The sequence below is a fragment of the Molossus molossus genome, unplaced genomic scaffold (genome assembly GCF_014108415.1).
Source record: "Molossus molossus isolate mMolMol1 unplaced genomic scaffold, mMolMol1.p scaffold_m16_p_10, whole genome shotgun sequence".
Taxonomy (NCBI): Eukaryota; Metazoa; Chordata; class Mammalia; order Chiroptera; family Molossidae; genus Molossus; species Molossus molossus.
In genome coordinates this window covers 100,969,613-100,992,918 of record NW_023425345.1, presented here as the reverse complement: position 1 = coordinate 100,992,918, position 23,306 = coordinate 100,969,613, and the positions used below count along the sequence as shown (strand labels likewise).

The 23,306-nt window shown below is 36.8% G+C and overlaps 1 protein-coding gene across 8 annotated transcripts in view; it reads left to right on the top strand.

Annotated features, from left to right (window-relative positions):
- PAN3 (poly(A) specific ribonuclease subunit PAN3) overlaps window positions 1-23,306 on the top strand; it is a 153,689-nt gene that overhangs the window by 11,639 nt on the left and 118,744 nt on the right. For 6 of the 8 annotated variants that reach the window (XR_004958279.1, XR_004958280.1, XM_036251003.1 and 3 more), the window contains exons 2-4: window positions 14,644-14,765; window positions 16,190-16,256; window positions 18,592-18,662. Coding sequence is in view for 6 of the 8 variants with exons in the window: in XM_036251003.1 (XP_036106896.1) it covers window positions 14,644-14,765; window positions 16,190-16,256; window positions 18,592-18,662 (260 nt within the window). In the remaining 2 variants the exon portion in view is untranslated. Of the gene's footprint in view, window positions 1-6,132; window positions 6,196-10,859; window positions 10,924-14,643; window positions 14,766-16,189; window positions 16,257-18,591; window positions 18,663-23,306 lie in introns of those variants that run through there. The other 2 variants (XM_036251006.1, XM_036251005.1) reach the window with 1 other exon arrangement.

Below are 23,306 nucleotides of genomic sequence, written 5' to 3'. Positions count from 1 at the left end.
AAGTAACAATTTATTAATTTTTTTTGAAAAGCATTTACTTTGTTTTTGACAATTCATATTTCTTTTGGACTTAGGCTTTTCTAAGGTTAAATGTGGATTTATTTGGGTTTAATTGAATTGCTAATCTTGATATTTTAATGATGTAAATACTACCAACAAGCTAGAATTTTAATTTTTAAGATGTTTAATTTTTATTTATTATTACTATTATTTTTTAACCCTCACCCAAGGATATTTTTTCGTTGATTTCTAGAGAGAATAAGAGTGGGGGGAGGGAGAGGGAAGAGAGAGAGAGAAACATTGAGGTGTGAGAGATTCACATTAATTGGTTGCCTCTACATGTATATGGACTGGGGCCAGGAATTGAACCTGCAATCCAGGTACGTGCCCTTGATTGGGAATCAAACCTTTGAACCTTTGGTGTGTGGGCTAGTGCTCTAACTTGGCAACACTGGCCAGGGGTAAGGTACTCAATTTTTTGCAGCTAAAAGTATTTATTATACCACAATTTGTATTTTATGTACATTACTTTATTTGAAACCCAGTAGATTTTTTTAAATCAAAATAAATGGTTTTCATTTCTACTAATATAGTTAGTAGTGCAGTTTTGGTGTAAGACACATCTGAGGTGGAATCCTGGCTCTCTTACTAACTTTGTGATCTTGTGCAAAATTTTAATCTTAAGCTTTCGTTTTTTTCATTAAAAAAAAATGGAAGTAATAGTAGTACCTACTTTATGGGATGTGCAGTTTTGGTGTAAGACACATCTGAGGTGGAATCCTGGCTCTCTTACTAACTTTGTGATCTTGTGCAAAATTTTAATCTTAAGCTTTCGTTTTTTTCATTAAAAAAAAAATGGAGGTAATAGTAGTACCTACTTTATGGGATTGCATGTGACACTAATCAGTGCATTGCCTGACATGTAGTGAGGTTTATCAGTCTTAGTTGCTGCTGTTACCGAATATTATTATTAGTAACTCTATAATTAACCTGTACATCCTCCTCACCCTCCCACTCACCACTAGTCTTTTGAGAGCATACAGTTGGCCCTCCTCCTTAGCTATAGATTTCTTATCTACAGATACTACCAAATGTGGATGGAAAATATTTGAAAAAAAATGTTATGTTGCTGACATGCACTATGTAGTTAGGCCTGTGGTGGTTGTGTCTGTAGTGAACATGTACAGACTATTTTTCTTGTCATTATTACCCAAACAATATAGTATAACAATTGTTTATGTAGTATTTACATTGTATTAAGTATTATAAATAATCTAGAAGTAATTCCAAATATAGAGGAGGACGTGGGCATGGGTTATATATATCTTATTTTGATTTATTTATTATTATTATTTTAATCTTTATTGTTGAAAGTATTACAAATGTCCCCCATTCCTCCCCCCCAAGGTTATATGTATTTTATATAACGGACTTGGGTATCCTCAGATTTTGGTATCCACAGGGGTCCAGAGACCAGTTCCTTGTGATACTGAGCGACAACTATACTTTTCAGACCAATAAAATTGCTACAGATTATTGAACTGTGGTTGTTTGTCCAGTCACAGAAAGAGAGCAGTGGATACCCTGAAGTTCTTATACTGACTTTGGAATGTATAAATGTGTGTGGCAGAACTGTTTTTGTTTAAACCAGGATTACCCTTTTCTTTCCATAAACTTGTATGATCTGACAGGTAAGTGAGTACTGAAATTTGCCATTAGGATAGGATAGCTGCTATAGATTTAAATATTTTTATTGGACAGTACACATAAACTTCATAGTACCATACATTTCACTCATTTAATATTGTGCTTACAACCTGGCAGGCTTTGATCTGGGTGATGGGAATAAAACATTGAATGAAATAAAATTCTGCCCTAGTGCAGTTTACCTTTTAGTAGAGTATACAAACACATGCATAAGTTTATATTAGGTCTTGATAAGTTTTATGAGACTCAAAGAGGGATATACCAATATAAGTCTAGGTACGATTCAGTTAATGAGTAAACCACTTCTTTATATGAAGGTTCATTTGAATGATCCTGTAAAAAAAATGATTGCCAAAATAAAACAAAATATCTTCCTATTTTCAACCTTTTATAGATTTTTTTTTTTTTGGTGCCCTTGACTGGAATTGAACCTGCGACTCTTTGGTCTGCAGGCTGATGCTCTAAGCTCTGAGCCAAACCAGCCAGGGCGATAAAGATTTTATTTTATTTTTTTTTAAATTGTTATTTTTTTATCCTCACCCTGGGATATTTACCATTGATTTTCAGATAGAGTGGAAGGGAGACAGAAAGAGAGAGAGAAATATTAATGTGAGAGAGACACATTGACTGGTTGCCTCCCGAACGACCTCAACCAGGACCGGGGATCAAACATGCAACCCAAGTATGTGCCCTTGACCAGGAATTGAACCTTTGGTCCGTGGGCTGATGCTCTAACTGTTGACTCAAACTGGCCAGGGCCTTTTTGGTGGATATATTAAGATTGTTTATAGTCTTTTTTAAAAAGTGTGTTTTTATTGATTTTTTTTGAGAGAGAGGAAGGGAGAGAGAGATAGAAACATTGATCAGCTGCCTCCTGCACACCTCCTACTGGGTATTGAGCCTGCAATCCCAGCATGTGCCCTGACCGAGAATCGAACTGGGACCTCTCAGTCCGTGGGACAACACTCAGTCCACTGAGCCACACTGCTGTGCTGTCTATAGTCTTTTACTATTACAAATGATGGTACTAAACTATTATATCTTAGTGTGTTATGTATATTTATACTTGAGCTTAATATAAAATATTATATATATGTTAAGGAGCACATAGAATTGTCAGTGATCTCATTCAAACTTGATAGATTAAAAAAGTTATGTAGATAAATACCATGTCATCTCACTTGCATGTGGAATCTACAAAAAACCCCTGAACTGGTAGATACAGATAACAGATTGGCGGTTGCCAGAGGCTGGATGTGTGTGTTGGGGATTGAGGGGTGGGGGAAATGGGTGGAGGTGGTCAAAAGCCACTAACTTCCAGTTATAAGATAAATAAGTCCTGGAATTATAATGTACCAAAAGGTAGTTATAGTTAACAATACTATATTGTATATTTGAAAGTTTCTAAGAGAATAGATCTTAAAAGTTCCCATCATAAGAAAAGAAATTGTGTGGTGATGGATGTTAACTAAATTCAATGTAGCAGTCATTTTGCAATATATACATATATCAAATTAATATTGTTGTACACCTAAAACTAATAGTGTTTCATGTCAATTATATCTCATCTTAACTAATTATGTCTGTAATGACTCTGTACCCAGATAAGGTCACATTCTGAGGTACTGGGACATCACATATGAATATTGGAAGGACACAGTTTAATTTTTTTTTTTTTAATCCTCACCCGAGGACATTTTTCCATTTTTTGTTCAGATAGAGTGGGAGGGGGAGAGAGGAAAAGACAAAGATAAACATCGATGTGAAAGGGACACATCTAGTGGCTGCCTCCTGCATGACCCAACCAGGGCCGGGGACAAACTGCAACCGAGGTACATGCCCTTAGCGGGAACCGAACCCGGGTCTCTCTGGACTGCACGCCGACGCTCTAACTGCTGAGCCAAACTGGCCAGTGCGGACACAGTTTAATTTATAACCGTTGTTGAGTAGATAAAAATGAGATAATGCACATAAAATGCCTAATACATTTAACTTATTATTTTTTAAATCCTCACTCGACATTTTTTTCATTTATCTTCAGATAGAGTAGGAGGGAGAGGGAGAGAGAGAAATATCAACGTGAGAGAGACATATCAGTTGGTTGCCTCCTGTATGACCCTGACCAGGGCTGGGGACCAAATTGCAACCGAGGTATGTGTCCTTGAGCAGACTCGAATTTGTGACTCTTCAGTCCATGGGCTGATGCTCTAACTGCTGAACCAAACTGGCCAGGCTATCAACTTATGATTGGTGCTCTGTACTACTAAGTAAGGTCTCACTTCTGGTTGTCATCAATGTTGTTAAGATGCTTTGGATTTAGGTGGATATTTTAAGTGTAGAATTGATCTCTTTATGGCTCTGTACAGAACTTGATCACACGCTAGAAATAGTGTGTTAGTCATTAATTACTGTTTTCTCCCTTGGCCTCTTTTAGTTTGTGAGCTTTTGAGAGAAGTTTAGTCCTCACACCAATTTTTTCTTTTTCCTTTATTGATTTTAGAGAGAGAAGAAGTGAGAGGGAGAAAGAGATAGAAACATTGATTGACCACCTCCTGCATGCCCCCATTGGGGATTGGGCCCACAACCTGGGCATGTGTCCCCCCCACAACCTAGGCATGTGTCCTGACTGAGAATTGAACTAGCGACTTTTTTGGTGCATGGGTCACTGCTCAACCACTGAGCAATATTTTTGACCTCAGACCAATATTTTTGAATTTTTTCTTCCAGATGACTCCTGTGGGTTTTTGTTGTTGTTCAGATAGAGTGGGAGGGAGAGAGAGGAAGAGAGAAACATCGACGTGAAAGGGACACATCGAGTGGCTGCCACCCGCACAACCCAACCAGGGGACAAACTGCAGCCGAGGTACATGCCCTTAGTGGGAACCGAACCTGGGTCTCTCTGGACCGCAGACCGACGCTCTAACTGCTGAGCCAAACCGACCAGGGCTCCTGTGGGTTTTGTAAGAGATGTGTTAAATATTCCAAGCTAACTTTTCATATATTAAAATGTAAAAAAAGGCTACATGAAAAATTTTTCTTAATGCATTCTATACAAGAACACATTGGTGTTTCATCAGAAAAAGCAAGTTAATTTTTTTTGTTGTTGTTAATCCTTACCTGAGGATATTTTTCCATTGATTTTTTTTTTTAATGGAGTGGAAGGGAAGGAGGGAAGAGTGGGAGAAACATTGATGTGAGAGAGACACATTGATTTGGTTGCCTTCTGCACAACCATGACTAGGGCTGGGGATCAAACCTGCAACCCAGATACGTGACTTTGACTGGGAATCAAACCCAAGACTTTCCGGTCTGCAGGCCAATGCTGTAACTGCTGAGCCAAAATGATCTGAGTGACCAAGCTAACTTTTACAAATAAATTTATAAATTTATAAATGGATACAAATGATAACCACACAAAGTAAGCATAGGCACCAGATATAATCCAAGCATGTCAGTATGCTGAATTATTGTCACAACAACCCTGGAAAGTACATTATCATCTGTATTTTACAGAGGAGGAATCTGAGACTTAGATTACACATACTGTCGAAGGTCAGTATCTGGCAGCTGGCTGAAGCAGACCTCATAGGCTTAGTCTGTGCTCATCCCACAGATCCAGCAGAGAAAAGGATGGGAGTTCTGAGTGCGTGGAGGAGCGTGTTTCTTGGGCATTGTCACCTAGCATCTTTGATTCTCAATTGCCTCATTAGAAAAATGGAGACAACAATATCATTTGCATGGGTTGTTTTATAAAGTTTGGATGTGAAAACCTATTGCATATTTTGTCAACTTAAAAAAATTTCTACTCTGAAAAAGGGTTTAATTGTAAGTGTTTATACAAATGTGCTAATAGATTAGGGAATACCAAAAAGTATAAGGACTAGTTCAAAATCTCAGTTTATAGATAATTTAGATGGGTAGGTATATAGTATGAAAACATGTAAGAACGTAAAGGTTTAAATAGTTTAAGATAGCAATAAAAGATAGGTTAAAGGGAAAATTTTTTTAATTATTAAAAGAAGTTTTTACTTTATTGATTTTAGAGAGAGAGGAAGAGAGGGAGAGAGACATAGAAACATCAGTGAGAGAGAACATCGAATGGCCGCCTCCTGCATGCCCCTCCACTGGGGATTTCCCCCAAAACCTGGACATGTCCCCTGACCAGGAATCGAACCTGCGACCTCTTGGTGCATGGGTTGACGATGCTCCACCACTGAGCCACACCGCTTCACCAATGATCCACACTGGCTGGGCGAAAGGAAATTTTTTATAAATAGTATCTTAAGAGATAGAGATTTTAACAGCTTGAGTTAATTAGGTAATATACTCTATAGATGGAAGAAGAGGAAACATTTGTAATTACCTGTGAGACAGAATGCTGGGCACTTTGAGTAGTTACTTAACACTTGTGAGTGAGATGGTATTACCTTTTATTTTCAGATGAAGAAGTGTAACTTAAAGGGTTATTTGCTCAAGGCCATACAGCTAGTAAGTGGCAAAAATGTGATTAGAACTCAAAGTTTAACTCCAATTATTTTTTAATTTATTTTTCATCATATCTGCGTCTTGAACATAGAGCTGTTGGTGTATGTGTGTTGGAATTGATGGTACTCCATATTGTAAAGTTTAGACTTTCAAAATATACAATGACTGTATCATTTTGAATGGAGAATTCAATAATGTTATGATTATTATAAAGATTTTTTTATAGTAGATGTGTATTTTTTATTATTTTACACTATATTCCTTAATCTTTTGGAAATAATTTGTGTAAAGTATTTTTTTCTCCACTAATTTAAAAATAGCTTTATACAAATATAAATTACATGCTATAAAATTAACCCATTATAAGTATACAATTTACTTTAGTAAATCTGTATTGTGCAACCATCAAGATTTTTGAAAGAACTTGTAAGATATTATTTCATTGTTTATCATAACTTTCATTGCAGTTTGCAGGGTAGGTGGCATGATTCTCATTTTACAAGTGATGGAATAATCTTCATTTTGTAAGCATCTTGCCCAAAGACTTTGTGGCTTTTAAGTGGGAGAACTGAGACTCAAACCCAGCACTTTAAGGAACTATTAGAATGATAGATTAAGAAAAGATTGTTGAGGTTTGTTTGTTTGTTTTTAATTTTCTCCTTATTGATTTTAGAGAGAGAGAAGAACGGAGAGGGAAAGAGAAATAGACACATCGATGAGAGAGAACATTGATTGGCCACTTCCTGCATGCCCTCCACTGGGGGTCTGGCCCTCACCTGGGCTTTGTGCCCTGACTGGAAACTGAATTGGCGACCTTTTGGTGCATGGATTGATGCTCAACCACTGAGCCATACCGGCTGGGCTATTTTTCTAAGAAACTTTATTTTCCATCAACCTTATTTCAATTCTGTTGAAGAGTTTTAGGAAAAACAGCTTAAGCCCAGCCAAGTGTGTCTCAGTGGTTGAGTGGTGACCCTTGGACCCAGAGATCGCCGGTTTGATTCCCAGTCAGGGTACATGCTTGGGTTGTGGGCTCAATCTCCATCAGGGGTGTGCAGGAGGCAGCCAGTCAATGTTTCTATCTCATTAGTGTTTCTATCTCTCCCTCTCCCTCTCCCTCTCCCTCTCCCTCTCCCTCTCCCTCTCCCTCTCCCTCTCCCTCTCCCCTCTCCCCTCTCCCTCTCCCTCTCCCTCTCCCTCTCCCTCTCCCTCTCCCTCTCCCTCTCCCTCTCCCTCTCCCTCTCCCTCTCCCTCTCCCTTCTCTCTCTAAAAAATCAATAAAGATGTATGTATTTATTTATTTATTTAAAAAGAAAAACACCTAAGACCACTCAGTAGTTATTCCTACCAGTTCAGAGTCCTGAGCAGTGGGGCCTACAGACCAGTCTTTTTTTAAATTTTTATCCTCATCCGAGGATATTTTTCCATTTATCTTCAGGTAGAGGGGGAGGGAGGGAGGGAGAGACAGAGAGAAACACCAATGTGAGAGGGACACATTGTCTGGTTGTGTCCCGCACGAGCCCAACCAGGGCCGGGGACAAATTGCAACCAAGGTACATGCCCTTGCCCAGAATCGAATCTGCTTCTCATTGGTCTGCAAGCCAGTGCTCTAACTGGTGAGCCAAACTGGCCAGGGCCAGACCAGTCTTCCTTGGCAGGCTGAGCTCTCCAGGCTTCAGTAAGAAACTGCTGAATAGGCACAGGGGACATCTGTACATCCTCAGATCAGTCTGTGCTCTCAGGTTGAGCAGCAGTGGACTTGGGGGCTGGTGCAGTTCATTCACCCTGAAATTTCTTCTTGGTCACAACCTTTTCAGCAGCGGCCTGCTCTTCCTTTTCAATTTCCTCAGATTCTCTGTAGAAGTAGAGATCACACATGACCTCCCATGGGTATTCATGGGAGATGGTGCTGTGCATGCACGGAACTTCCCATGCCAGCATCCACCATGTCAAACTCACCGAGTGAGCCCCCTTGTTGTTGCCAGGGATGGCAGTGTCCACATAACCCAGAGGAGACTCTGTTACACAGAGTAATGGTAAGCAGGTTAACATAAAATGCTTCTGTGAGAGGCTAGTAGTGATCAATAATTACTAGAAGTCTTGGCTCTGTGAAGGCTACCCGGGTCTGGTTAGCGATAGTTGCCAGAGTGAGATGGCCAGCAATGGGAGTGGCTTCAGTGGCAGCACCTAACTTCAGCACAGCTGGATGGCCAGTATTCCTGGAGGAAGGACACTGATATCAGCAGGGTTTTCAGTGGCAGCAGTGGCACGAGCTGCCAGCAGATGTCTCTCCCAGGTTCTCTTCAGATTTATGTGTTGATGCCATTACTTTTCCTTTTGTAGATGGACTGTTCCATTTGGAAGTCAAGGTTGGTGCCACCTCAGTGGTTTCCTGCTGCAAGGAATTTGAGGACATTCTCCTCCTTCATTAGCAGGATATCAAGGGCTCCAGATGTTGTGAAAGGTTTCCTTTAAGTTATATGGGAACTGCCCTATGCATTCCTCTCTGGGTTATCGGAAAAAATGAGGGCTTTTTAAATATGTTTCTATTGATTTTTAAGATAGAAAGGAAGAGAGAGGGAGAGAGAGAAACATCGGTGAGAAAGAGACACATCGATTGGCTGCGTCCTACATATCCCCCACTGGGGATCAAGCCCGCAACCTAGGCATGTACCCTGACTAGGAATCGAACTGGTGACCTCTTGGTCCATGGGTCAGTGCTCAACCATTGAGCCACACCGGCTAGGCAAGGATGAGGGCTTTTTAATGTCAGACTAAGAAGTTTGGATTTCATCCCTTGGGATAAGCATCACCAGCATCTTGTCTCTGATGTCTTTGTTGGCAGAGGAAAACCACTGGGTACTTTTTGTACACTGTGTTTAATGGAACTCCAGTTCCTCAAGATGTTCTATGTAGAAAGGGTTCTGAGTCAAGTAAATTTGGGAAGTATACTATTTCTTTTTTAGATTGTCACAGTCCACATTGTATATGCAGACTCAGAGAAAGTTGTTCAGTAAAGAAATGGTTTACCCCTCTCCCTCCATGCCCAAGCATTTACCAGATTTACTTGACTTTAGATTTCCTTTGGGTAACATTGATCTATTGTGATGTTTTGGGAAATTGAATTCATTTCATCCAGAGGGTATGAGACTAATGATGAAGGAGAAATATGTATTTAGTTACGCTGTGGGATAGACTTTTTTTTTTTTGGTAGATTATTACCATATACATTTATATGTTAATAGTTGCAGCATAACTGCTGACCAGTGTAGAAGTTCTAATTCTTTAGGTATGTAAGATCCTTTGGTTTAAAGTTGGAGTGTCTCATGATCATTTAAAAACTGAAGGTTTGAAATTTTAACTTTTAATTTCTAATTCTCTCTCTCAAAAATTGAAGGGCAGTTTATTGCAATAGAGAAGTTGCTTTGCTCTCCCAGTTCTGTCACTTACTAACTTTGTGACTTTGGGTAAGCTATTTAATCTCTCTGAATCACAGTCACTTAACCGCAAAATAAAAGAAATATCAGCCTTTCCACAGTTGTTGTTTGGACTAAGTGAGATTCAATCTATACAGTGATTGTTTTATTACTATTCCATAGAGATATAATAGTTATGATAATAGAGATTATAACAGATCTTTCATAGAAATAGTAAACCTTATTTAAAGTGGATTGCAAATTATTATTACACAGAGATGGTGTAAAGTTTACTTGAAGTAGATTGTAAAAATAAGGGGTAGAAGAAGAGTTCTGGATTCTCTAGTCTTGGTAATTGAGGTATCTAACAAATCTTATGCTCATGCAGTTTAAACTTAAAAGTACTCTACATGCCTTTTCTCTTTGAATATCCTATTATGTAGGTAGGACATGTATCTATTCTTAGTAACTTTTAAGAAAATTAATATTTTTGTGATCTATATAGAATGGAGTAATATACTATACATTAGTGATTTTTCTAACTACTCTTGAAATACCAATTCCCATTCCCTTCCTTCCCAAACTGTAACTTTGTAAAATAAGAAAACTCAAGTGTAAGTATATGTATGGAATGTATTTTTTACTCCCAGCTTTAGTGAGATATTATTAACATCTAACATATGTAAGTTTAGGGTGTATAACATGATGATTTGACATATATTTATTGCAAAATGATTACTACAGTAAAGGTAGTTAACACCTCCACCCATCTCACATAATTACCTTTTTTCTTTTTCTTTTTTTTAGTGATAGCTTTTAGGATCTATTCTCTGATACAGTACAGTCGGCCCTCGTTTATCGCAGCTAATCAGGTCCAGATTCTACTGTGATAAATGAATTTCTGCAAAGTAGGATTCTTTATTTATATACAGTCGTCCCTCACCACTTTGCGCTTTGACTTTCCTGGCTTCTCTCTAGCCGCGAAAGTCGAAGCGCGAAGTGGCGAGGGACGACTATTGTTAATTATGGTCACCGTGCTCTAAATTAGATCTCCAGAACTTATTCATGTTATGGAGAGAGTGGAAGGGAGGGAGGTAGAAAGAGAGAGACAAAGAAGGAAAGAAACATCAATGTTGAGAGAGACACATCTGTTGGTTACCTCCTGCACAGACCTGGTCAGGGCCGGGAAAAACCTGCAACCCGGGCACGTTCCCTTGAACAGAATCAAACCCTTGATCATTTTGTCCACAGGCCAATGTTCTAACCATGAAGCCAAACCAGCCAGGGCTCGAAAATATTTTCTACCTTTCCACAGGTTACCTTTCTGTTGTGCTGTTTTCTTTTGCTGTGCTTTTTATTTTTAGTTCGATGTAGTTCCACTTGTTTATTTTTGCTTTTGTTCTTGTGCTTTTGGTGTCATATTTAGAAAATTGTTGGCAATACCAATGTCAAGGAACTTTCCCTCTATATTTTTTTCTAGTTGTTTTAGAGTTTTGGGTCTTTGTGTGGAATGTTTAATTTAAAACCAATTAACCCTGAATATTTGGCCATACTCAGCCCTCACTCCCACCTCCTTTTTATTTTTTTGTTAGGCTTAGTCAAAATATTCTGTTAGGGAGCATAACTTTCTTCTTTTGAAGTTGTGCATCCTAAAGGAATATAAACCAATTTTAATGTAGTAAAAATCACTACCAGAAAATTGATAATGTATTAGGACAAATTCTGTTTCTTTTTTTGTAAATATGTTTTTATTGATTTTTTTTTTTAGAGAGAGGAAAGGAGAGATAAAAACATCAATTGAGAGAGAAACATTGATTGGCTGTCTCCTGCATGCCCCCTACTGGGTATTGAGCCCACAACCCAGGCATGTGCCCTGACTGGGAATTGAACAGTCCCTGGGACTGCTCAATCCACTGAGCCACACCAGCCAGGCCAAATTCTGTTTAATGATAATTAATTACTAAAGGATAGGATGTTTATAAGGTTGTTTTAGTGCCTTCTGACAGCAATTTAATATTCATTTATTTTACAAGTATTTTGTTATGCTTAGGTGCTGATTTTCAGTCTGATGAATTTTGCTTAAAATCTAGTAAGATAAGACATTGGCTGTAGATATTTGAATTCTGGCATGTTCGGTAATAGTTTTCTTTATATTTTATATCAGTTGATACAATAAAAAAGAAAGTTGGATATAAAATTTTAATCATTTGAAATAAATATGCTGTATTAAAAAATAATTTGACTCTGGTATTGTACTCTGTTTTTGAAAATCATTCTATTTTATTAGGAAAAGATAAAGAGTAGATGACACGGATTTTGGTTGAATAGAGGAACTTCTCCCCTTATGGATTTTTGTGTCATCATGATCATCATCATAAAAATAACTACATTATAAAAAAGTTATAGGAGAAAAGACATAACCTCTGTCATTCAATCAACCAGATAACACAAGATTGACATTTTGGTATATTTTATTCAGTCTTGTATTCTATGTTTGCATATACACACAATTAACATACTATAAATAAAAACGTATTCCCTGCCCTGGCTGGTTTGGCTCAGCGATTAGAGCGTCTGGCCTGAGGATCAAAGAGTCCCGGGTTCGATTCAGGCCAAGGGCACGTACCTCAGTTGCGGTTAGTCCCCAGCCCCAGTCAGGGTTGTGTGGGTGGCAGCCAATCGATGTGTCTCTCTCACATTGATGTTTCTCTCTCTCCTCTCTGTCCCTCCCTCCCCCTCCCACTCCCACTCTTTCTTTTTTTTTTTATCCTCACTCAAGGACATTTTTCCATATTTTGTTCAGATAGAGTGGGAGGGGGAGAGAGAGAGAGAGAAACATCGACGTGAAAGGGACACATCAAGTGGTTGCCACCCACACAACCCAACCAGGGCCAGGGACAAACTGCAACCGAGGTACATGCCCTTAGCGGCAACTGAACCCGGGTCTCTCTGGACCTCAGGCCAATGCTCTAACCGCTGAGCCAAACCGGCTAGGGCCACTCCCACTCTTTCTGAAGATAAATGTAAAAATATCCTTGCATGAGGATTAAAAAAAAGGAAAATGTGTTCCCTTTTCACTTTACATTGTAAATAGTTAGAACACCATTATTTAATATTTATTATTAGTATTCTTTACAACCTTTCATTATGGAAAATAATTTAAAATTTTTTAAAAGATTTTTAAAATAAATATTTTTTCTTTATTGATTTTTAGAGAGAGAGGAAGGGAGAGGGAGAGAGAAATAGAAGAATTGATGAGAGAGAACATCAGTTGGCTGCCTCCTGCATGTCCCCCACTGGGGATCTGGCCTACAACCTGGGCATGTGGTCTGATGGAGAATCCAGCCGGTGACCTCTTGGTGTGTGGGTCAGTGCTCAACCAGTGAGCCACACTGCTGGTCTTTAAAGATTTTTTAATTAAAATTTTTTTTTTTTTAAGAGAGGAAGGAAGAGGGAGAGAGAGAAACATTGATTGGCTGCCTCCTTGCACGCTCTTCTACTGGGGATTGAGCCTGAAACCCAGGCATGTGCCCTGACCAGGAATCGAACCTAGGAACCTTTTGGTGATTGGGAGGATGCCCAGCCAACTGAGCCACACTGGCTAGGGCTTGCCAGTCTCATTTTGTTTGTTCCTCTTCTCAGTTTTTGTTTTGATTTTTCTAGAGAATTAAATAAATTACAGAATTAATTATCATAATTTAAAATTATTTTGTAGTATTCAGAATTTATTCGTTCTGCTATTGGGCATTTCACATTGTTTCTAATTTTTTGTTATTAAAATAACACTTTTAATATTTGTACATAAAGGAAGATAATGACCATCTTTGCATATAAATCTTAAGGTGTTTCTGATTATTTTATAAAGCCACATTTAAAATTATAATCACTAATTTAAAAGATATGAGCCATTAAAGATCATCTTTTTATAATTATAAAAGTAATACACTTTAATTGCGGACATTTTGATAAATATATTTAAAAAATAGAAAATAAAATGATATCAGATTGTTTCCAAAGACTCTGTGTCCTAGTCTGTGTTGCTCTAACAAAACACCAGAGTAGGTGGCTTATAAACAGCCAAAATTGATTTCTTACAGTTCTGGAAGCTAGGAAGTCCAAGATCATGGCGCTGGCCAATTTTGTGTGGTGGTTGGTTGAGGATCCACTTCCTGGTTCATAGATGGGCACCTTTTTGCTGTGTCCTCACGTGGTAGAAGGGTCTAGGGATCTCTGTAGGGTCTCTTTCATAAGAACACTAATGTCATGCATGAGGGCTGCACTCTCATGATCTAATAAGCACCTCCAAAAAGTCCATACTCTAATGCCATCATCTTTGGGGGTTAGGATTTCAATATATGAATTTTGGGGGTATATAAAAATTCATATTAACTAGCAGCTTAAAAATAGCAGTATATTCCAAGTACTTAACCAGGAAGTAGTATCTAAAACATATTGTCCATGATTTTTTTGGTGTATGATGGATTGTTCTATTAGGTAAAGTCATTCTGTATTATCCTATCCTAAAATCCACAGACAGGTTGTGATTCTTGAACTCTTCCTTTTCTACCTCTGCAGAATTGTTTTTACTGATCTTTGAGTTAATGTGAGTTTGCTGATCTTTTCTATAATATGTTTATGAGAAACAGTCTGAAAAACTTGCCTCTCTTTACCATGTGAATATTCCCAGGAGAAATTGCAGTGGTTTATATTCTCTACTGGCCTCTTACAAAGTTAAAGAGAGATAACTGGAAATGCAAGTGTGGTTTGTTTTTTTATGTTGTGCTTGGTAGCTCTCAGGTGACTGATACAAAATAAATTACTATTTCTTTGGGGGAAAAAAACAGTGAACTTGAGCATTGTTTAACAAATTTTTAGAGTTGAGCCAATTGTATTTGGTCCCGCCTTTTGTTATGAATAGGTAAATAAAATAGGTATGACAGAGATTGACACTTTAAAAGTTAGTTAGAAACACAGAAACTACATCAATGTTTATGTTTTTAAATAATCAAATACTTGAATTTTCCTTCTCTTTCAGTTCCTGGAATAGATGGAGGTGCTTTAACTGATACCAGTCTCACAGATTCCTATTTTAGCACCAGCTTTATTGGAGTCAATGGATTTGGAAGCCCTGTAGAAACAAAGTATCCCTTGCTGCAGGTATCATTAATATGAGTTTATATGGCACTAACTAGTGAAGTTTATTCTGGGGGTGGGGAGCATCTAGAGTCTTCATTTATTCCTAATTTTTTTTTTTTTTTATCAAGAGATGGGATTTTAGATGATGAGGTAGGTGAGATAATAGTTAAGCCTTCTCATCTCCTTGTCGGGTTGGTGTCAGGGTGAGCTTTCAAGGTGGATTTGGGGTTGGGATGACCTTGGAGTATATAGTGATAGATAGAAAGAGACTAGTTCCACTACTCTATATATTTTGTTGCTGTGGAATGAAGACCTTTCAGGATGGAGAGACACCATAGAGGTTATACAGTATATTGGAAAACCATGGAACTTGTTTAAGGAACAACGAAGAGCCTAATTTTGTCGAGTCTATAAGGTACACAGAGGATAATACACATTAGGAGAAGATAGAGAGCATTTCTTGCCCTGGCTGGTTTGGCCCCGAAGTTAGAGCTTCAGCCCACAGACCAAAGGGCCTCTGGTTCAATTCCCGATCAAGGGCACACACCTGGGTTGCAGGTTTGATCCCTGGCTCTGGTCAGGAATGTGCAGGAGGCAACCAGGTGATGTGTCTCTATCATATCAATGTTTCTCTCTCTCTCTCTCTCTCTCTCTCTCTCTCTCTCTCTCTCCCTCTCTCTCCCTCTCTCTCCCCCCCCCCTCCCCCGCCCTCCCTTCCTTCCACTCTTAAGAATCAATGGAAAAATATCTTTGGGTAAGGATTACAAAATAAAAGTAAAAATAGAGAGCATTTCTTGACTTTATACACAGTCACTTTACATGTTGGATATTGGAATTTAAATTTTATGGACAAGGAAACTTAGTAGTTATACATGTCTTGCCCAGGCTGATAAGTTACAGAAGTGCAATTCAAAATAGGTTTGCACCTTTGATTTTAAATACCTGACCAGCCCTGGCCAATGTGGCACAGTGGTTAGAGTGTTAGCCCACACACAGAAGGGTCGCAGGTTTGAATTCCTGGCCCAGTCAGGGCACCTTCGGGAGGCAGCCAATTGATGTCTCTCTCTCACATCAATGTTTCTCTGTCTCCCCCCCCCCCCCCCCCCCGTCCACTCTTTTAAAATCAGTGGAAAAATATCCTCGGATAAGGATTAGCAACAACAAAATACCTGATTAGCGAGTAAAATTTTCATTTGATGTGTTATAGAGAGTATTTGGGGACACATCGAGTGGCTGCCACCCGCACGACCAACCAGGGCCGGGGACAAACTGTAACCTATAGAGAGTATTTGGAAGTTTTTGCATATATTATTATAATCCAAGCAGCAGTGATTAGAGCGTTAGTAATGTGAAAGATGGATAGGAAGGGAAGAAGCAAAGAGGTCAGTCTTTAGTTGAATATTCTTCATTCTAGTGATATTATATATCTATATTTTCTTTTTCAGCGAATGACTAATAGTAGCAGTTCCCCAAGCCTTCTAAATGACAGTGCCAAGCCATATGCAGGCCATGGTAAGACTTGATCCTTTTTCCTCCGTTATATGTATATACAATGTCCATTGTAGGAATTTTGAAAATTATGGAGGTATAAGGAAGAAAATAAAAAAAGATTTATTATTTTATGTTCAGGACCTATTAAGATCTTTCTTCCTCATATAAACATAATATATAGTAATACTTAAGTACCTACATAATATTTAATTTCAAGGTTATGTTAAATATATATGTATATATATTTTTTTGTCAAACCCGAGGACATTTTTTTTTTTTTAATAGAGAGTGGAAGGAAGGGAAAGGGGAGAGAAAACGAGAGAGAAACATCAATGTGAGACACATGGATTGGTTGCCTCCCAGGGCCAGGGATCGAACCTGCAACCCAGGCACCAAACTTGCAACCCAGGTATGTGCCTTTGATCAGGAATTGAACCTGAGACCCTTCAGTGCTCAGGCCGACGCTCTAACCACTGAGCAACACCAACCAGGGCTAAATATATTTTTAATGGGTATTTCTCAATCATTATAAATGGAAATCTATTGTATATTTTCATAGTTTTCTGAACTATTTTTGTCTCTATTCTTTAAAAAGAACCAGTTAATTATACTATAATATTTGATGATGTGTATAAATTTGTATTCATATTTTGGGTTATTTCTTCTGGAAACATTCTTAGATATGGAATTATTGTTTCAAAGATTATGGACATTTTTAAGACTTTTGATATAGAAATTCCAGACATCTTTCTTTATCCTTTTAAAAAAAAATGTTCAAGGATGATTTTTAAAAAATGTAACAAGCCCTGGCTGGTTTGTTGCAGCCGTTAGAGTGTCAGCCTACAGACTGAAGAGTCTTGGGTTCGATTTCTGGTCAAGGGCATGTACCTGGATTGCAGGTTTGATCCCCGGCCCTGGTTAGGGTTGTGCGAGAGGCATCTAAAGGATGTGTCTTTCTCACATCGACATTTCTCTCACCCTTCTTCCCTTCCACTCTATCTAAAAATCAATGGAAAAATATCCTTGGGTGAGGATTAACAAAACAAAACAAAAATTAAAAAAACATAAGAATTGAGTATTAATACTATATGTCAGTAAAATGTTAACAATTATTAATAATGGTGACAATAAGAATTTGCATGTGGATTATTTCCTGTGAAAGACATTTTGTGTTTGTGTTTCAGATCTTTGTCACTATTTGGAAATTTCACTCTTTGTTTCCTTTGCTGTAGAGAACTATAGCAACATTTAAATATTGAATAAAATTGTTAGAAACAAGTTTGTAGCATTATAATATTTTTTAGCATTCTCGAGTTTATTTGCCAAATTTTAGACTCTAATAAAGGTAGCATAAGGGATGAATATTACCTATTTTTAAATGCCTGAAATGTGTAAGTTACATTGAAATGTTTGTGTCTTGCTATTTTCTTAGCTTCTTTCTCTTTGCATTACTAGTTATATAAAATAAATGTTAATGCTAACTAAAGACTACCTTAGGAAAATTCAGACATAAGAAACCAGATATATTAAACAGCAATCTATATGTACCGCATTGTGAAAAGATTTAAGGTTTCTTTAAATGAGAGTATTTACTATATTTTCTAGGATTTCACAAACAATTTAATGACAAACATAAGACTAGCCTAAAGCTCAGAAATGAAGATAAAATATTTTAATGTTTGCACACCTTTTCAGAAACTCTTCTGATTTGTTCAGTGAAAAACAATTTAGAGTTTTATTTTTGTTTGTAACTTCTGGCCTAGGGTAATAGAACTCTGAATCTATAAAATCTCTGGACTTCATGACTGTGTTTTAAAACTTAACTGTTTTTAGTAAGAATATAAAATATCTGGTGATAAACTTAAAAATATGGAATATTTTATAGAGTAGATGGTTTAGGGCCTTGCCGAGGTGTTAAAACCAAGTCTGATCACATGGAGTATAGGTTACTACCTTTCCCTCACCACACCCCACCCTTTTAATTTTTTTCATGATTTGGTCTTTAAATAAACATTTACTACAAGCAGACTTCCTTCATAAACACATTCCTAATAACATGACTAAGAGTCATCTTTTTTTTTTATTTGATTTTTCTTTTTGTTTTAAGCAAACAGAAGCATCCTAATCTGCATAGCTTCTTGAATAAAGTATTGGCTGAATGCAGTATTCTCCAGTTTGTGTTTCATTCACTCAGAAAATATTTGAATATCCACAGTATGTGAGGCATTGAGTTTAACTATTAGGGTAGTATGTGATTTTCATTACTTTTGTAAGCATTGCCAAGTTATACATTAATAATTAGATTTGTGGGTTACTGGAGTTGTCTGTGTGGAAACTTATGTAACTTACTTTCCAGATCCTCTAACTTCACCTGCTTCATCCTTGTTTAATGACTTTGGTGCCCTCAGCATCTCTCAGAGAAGAAAGGTAGGTGAAATTGAAACTTACTTGAAGCTAAATGGAATGTAGAGGTGATATTGGTCATTACCTACATCATGCAATATTTTCTTAAGTAGGGAGAGGACTTTTTATGGACTGTAGTGTTTTTCTTGCTTTTTGTTTACCCTTTTTCTTGTTATGTATCTCCTGTATGTAGAATTTTATTTCATCTCTGTGCATGTGTTAGAAACATTTTATGTAAAGGCTTGAAGTCCTTTTGCTTAATTTTGTTCATTTTTGGTATGTATTAAGGTCCAGTAGTAGTCTGTTTTTAAGATAACATCTAATTTAATGTTGTAGTTGCTATAGTATAGGTGTGAATCATTTTAGGTATATTGATTGTGCTTTAACTTTATTTTCTGACTGCTTTGTCTCACTTTTCAAGGATTTCTCCCCTAATTTAAACTCTTTGTTACAAGGCAAACTTAAAATCTCTAACTTTTCATAATTGGCCCAACTGTTTAAAACAGTTTAAAATCTTTTCTTTCTATACATGTTTATTTTATTTTATTGATTTTATTGGGATGATGTTGGTTAATAAAATTAAAATCTTTTCATATTAGAAATTTAGTTTTATTTGGAATTGAGGTTGACAAACCTTGCATATATTTTGAGGTATGTTGTAAGGGACTGATTCTGTGACAAGTAGAAATGAAAACCTTATTATAGTTTGATGCCTTTGAGTCTTAATGAGAATCTTTGTGTTAATATTAATAATCTATAAGGTTTTTTTTGTTTGTTTTGGTTAGGATCAGTAGCAGTGAAAGATATTGAGGAGGTTGTAAATATTGGTGGAAATTACTATAAAGTTATAACTAATTCATTTTCCTAAGCAATGAAAGAAAGACCCAGAAGAAAAGAGTATTAATTTTAGAAAATTGATATAAGCTTAAGATGCTTTTAGGAGGTATCTGATTAGAGGGCAGTATAAAATGAAATTCAAGAAGACTAGATGTTGACAAGACAAATTTATGGGGTCGAGTATGAATTATATCAGTACCTCATGTGCTTAGTATTATCTCCATTTTGAAACAGAGGAGAACAAGGAGGTAATTCATTACAAAATGCTTTTAAACATCTAGAATTGATAGACTAAAATGCATTGGTTTGATTTTGTTGACTTTCTTATAGGCTCACACCAAGAGCACATTTACTCTTGCTTTATATATAATTTATATCAGTTGAAATATGTAGTTTCTAAATCCATATGGTATAAGTGGAATAGAGTTGGATACAGGCAGGCTCTTTGTCAGTAGTAAGAAGTAATAGACAAAGCCAGACAATGTGGAAGGAAACAGTAAAATGCTGAAAAGCAGAAATAGCCAGAAATCAGGTTATCTGGACCTATTTAGTATAGGGGAAAATAGAAAGCCCTTAAATGGTCTAGGTGTCCCTCCAGTGGCCTTTTTACATCCTTGAATTAATAGTTGGTTAACTGTGAAGTAGCCTTGTTGATGTAGGAATAGAAAGTTAAATTAGAATGGAAAATACATACAAGTATTCCAAATATGAGGGTTTGGTGCACTACATCTTAGAGTTAAAATATATGACTTAGAGGTACTGATGTTATTTTAGAGAAAATAGTAAAAATCAAAAAAGGAAGAATGGGGAATCAAATGGAGAATCAAAAAAGGAAGATAGAGTGCCCATCCTTTTCATTTTTACTTTAGTAAAGAAATAAAAGAAAATGTTACTACAAATTTGACCTCAATATTTGGAGAGATTAGACTATATCCTAATGGAAACAGATTAATATAGCTATGATTTTGAGGTCCTGGATCTCTAGCTTTGTGACCTTGGCCAACTTTCTAGACTGTAATCTTTACATCTGTGAAGTGATGAGCATGGCCTGGATAATTGCTTTCTTTCATCTCTAAAATTAAATGTCTGTTTAAACTGAAAGGACCTATGTGTCAGTCTACTTAGAAAATTAGGGTTCACAGAGTATATCTTAGAAGAACCATATTTTCCTTCCACTTACATTTAAAATAGTATGTAAGGACATAGAGATTTTTTTCAATAGAGGGCTATGTATACTTAATAATCTATGAGGGTATAGGTTGCATATATTTTTAAATTATTAAAAAAAATTTTTTTTTTCTATATTGATGTTAGAGAGTGGAAGAGAGAGGGAGAGATAGAAACATCGATGAAAGAGAACATCATTTGGCCACCTCCTGCATGTCCCCCACTGGGGATCAGGCCCACAACCTGGGCATGTGTTCTGACCAGGCGATCAAACCAGTGACCTCTTCATGCATGGGTTGACGCTCAACCACTGAGCCACACCGGCTGAGCTATTTTTAAATTATTAATGGTTGAATTGAGAAGTTTTAAATCTCTTTGTATTAGAAATACTCTTGGCATAAGAATATTGCATGCTACACATTGTGAATCGAAGGCATATGGAGACTGGTTTGTTGTAGTAATTCATAATGTCTGTTTAATGTAATTTTAGTGGAAGTAACTCAAATTTATGTAAACATTTAATTATAATTCTGTGTTGACCTAAGCAGGCTATCGTGATTGCTCAGTGACATTTTATTTCATAATGCTATCAGAGAACAGGTAGTTTAGGCCATACTTACTACTATTTCATAGCTAGTTAGGTAAATTGTTTTTAGATAGTAGTCTCAGATGGACCAGTCCCTTGGCCAGGTATATTGCTTTTTTTTTTTCCCTCTCAGTATGTGAATTACTGGGATCAGATTAGTTAAGTATTTTAACTGTAGGCAGCCTTACATGTGCTATGTGGAGAATTTAAGAATGGACTGATATTTTTCCTGCTTTCCTCAAATCTAATTGAAGAGATAGTACATGAACCTATTAGAGAACATTTATATAGCAGCAGCATATTAATTAATGCTGATTTAGATATCTGATGATTACTAAGTAACAGCGAATTCTCTAGGTTCAGAAGAGTATATGGAGAACTTCTAATAACAATTTGATAATACAGCAACATTCAGTTATGTGATCATCTTTTATTTTAGCAATTCTTCTTAATTTTATCAAAGTGTAGGACCATGATATACAGGAAAATTTTAAAAATATGATATTTTACAATGTTTGAGAAGCAGTGATTTTTTTCTTTATTTTTCACATTAGGAACACATAATTTTATAGATAGAACAAGTAACTATTATTTAAAAAGGCATATAATGTTGGCCAAGGGTGGTGGTGGAAAACATTGAATTATGGCCATATACTCTAGGGGAGAGTTAAGACCCAACACACTGGAGATGGAGTTTTGTTGAAAATGGGAGTTAATATATTAGATCAATACATGAGGAGAACGTAATAGCAGGATAGATAAGGTTGAGAATTGATATGATAGGAAAAGACTTGAGAGTGAATCACAAATAGATCTAGTCAGCAGTAAAATTTCTTGTACGAAATCTTTTGGGAACAAAGAATCTTTATAGCAAAGTTAGATGTTGAAATACAGTTTTTTAATTGATTGATTTGAGAGAGAGACCATTTTGTTGTTCCACTTATTTATGCATTCATTGGTTGATTCTTGTAAGTGCTCTGATACCAGGCATCGAACCCACAACCTTGGCATATTAGGATGATGCTCTAACCAACTGAGCTACTCAGCCAGGGCCTACAAATATTCTTAAATAAAGTGATTCAGTATGACATTTTGCTAACTATTCTTGCTAAGCTGTGAATTTTTATGCAGGGTAACCCCAGTGAGACAAATGCTAGGCAGAGTTTGAAAATTATGTCTGGTATTCTTGGCTTCTGCTTCTATGTCTTTCTTGGCCCTTCTCTGCCCTTTTTTTCAGTCATCTACTCATTATCTTATTCCGCTTCTCCTCCCCCCCCCATTTAAGCAAAAAGGGCTCTGGTGCCTATCATTTACTTTCCTGGTTTTAGTTGTGCCTTAGGACGCTATTTCCATCAATATGCAGCTTTACCTGGGCATTTGCATTTTATTTCTAATAGTGGGATAACAGATGTTCACTTTTGTAAAATTTTAAGCTTTTTATAACAAGCTAAATTCTTTTGGATTAGGGGACAAAAATATCTGAAGTATCATGCTTATTTCTTCTGTTCTTGATTTTAAAGCTTTTTGTTAGGATAAGGGAAGGGCAGTCAAAGGGGCTGACTTATCTCATGGTGTCTTATTTGCGAAGAGATTTAGGTGGTGGAGGCCTAGTTTTGGATTATTCTGCTTGAGAGAAAAGTTCACTATTGGCAGGACTTTCTCTGCTTCCTTTCTTGTTTGATCTTAGTTTTTTACTTCCCACTGTTCTCTGTCTTAAGAGTACACCTCCCTCTTTCTGCCATCTCTATTACAAAATTTACTGATGGATATGTATTGTATGTTTTCTGATTAATTTGACATTTAAAATTTTCCTTGTAGCATTTCTGTTCTAATGTCTTCAAAAGATGATTTTATATTATTTCTACTCTAGAGAACAAAATATGGAATAGCAAAGAAACTGTAGAGGACTTATGGTAGAGTTCTTTTATGGAGAAAGCTAAAGTGATAGGCAATCTGGAATGTAAATCCTTCCTTAATCCTTCTGATGGTTAGGCCTATTTTGGAACATCTAACCAAGTATATTTTTTCAAATATTATTTCACTTAGTATTTAGATTTCCAGGTCAGGCACATCAGTAT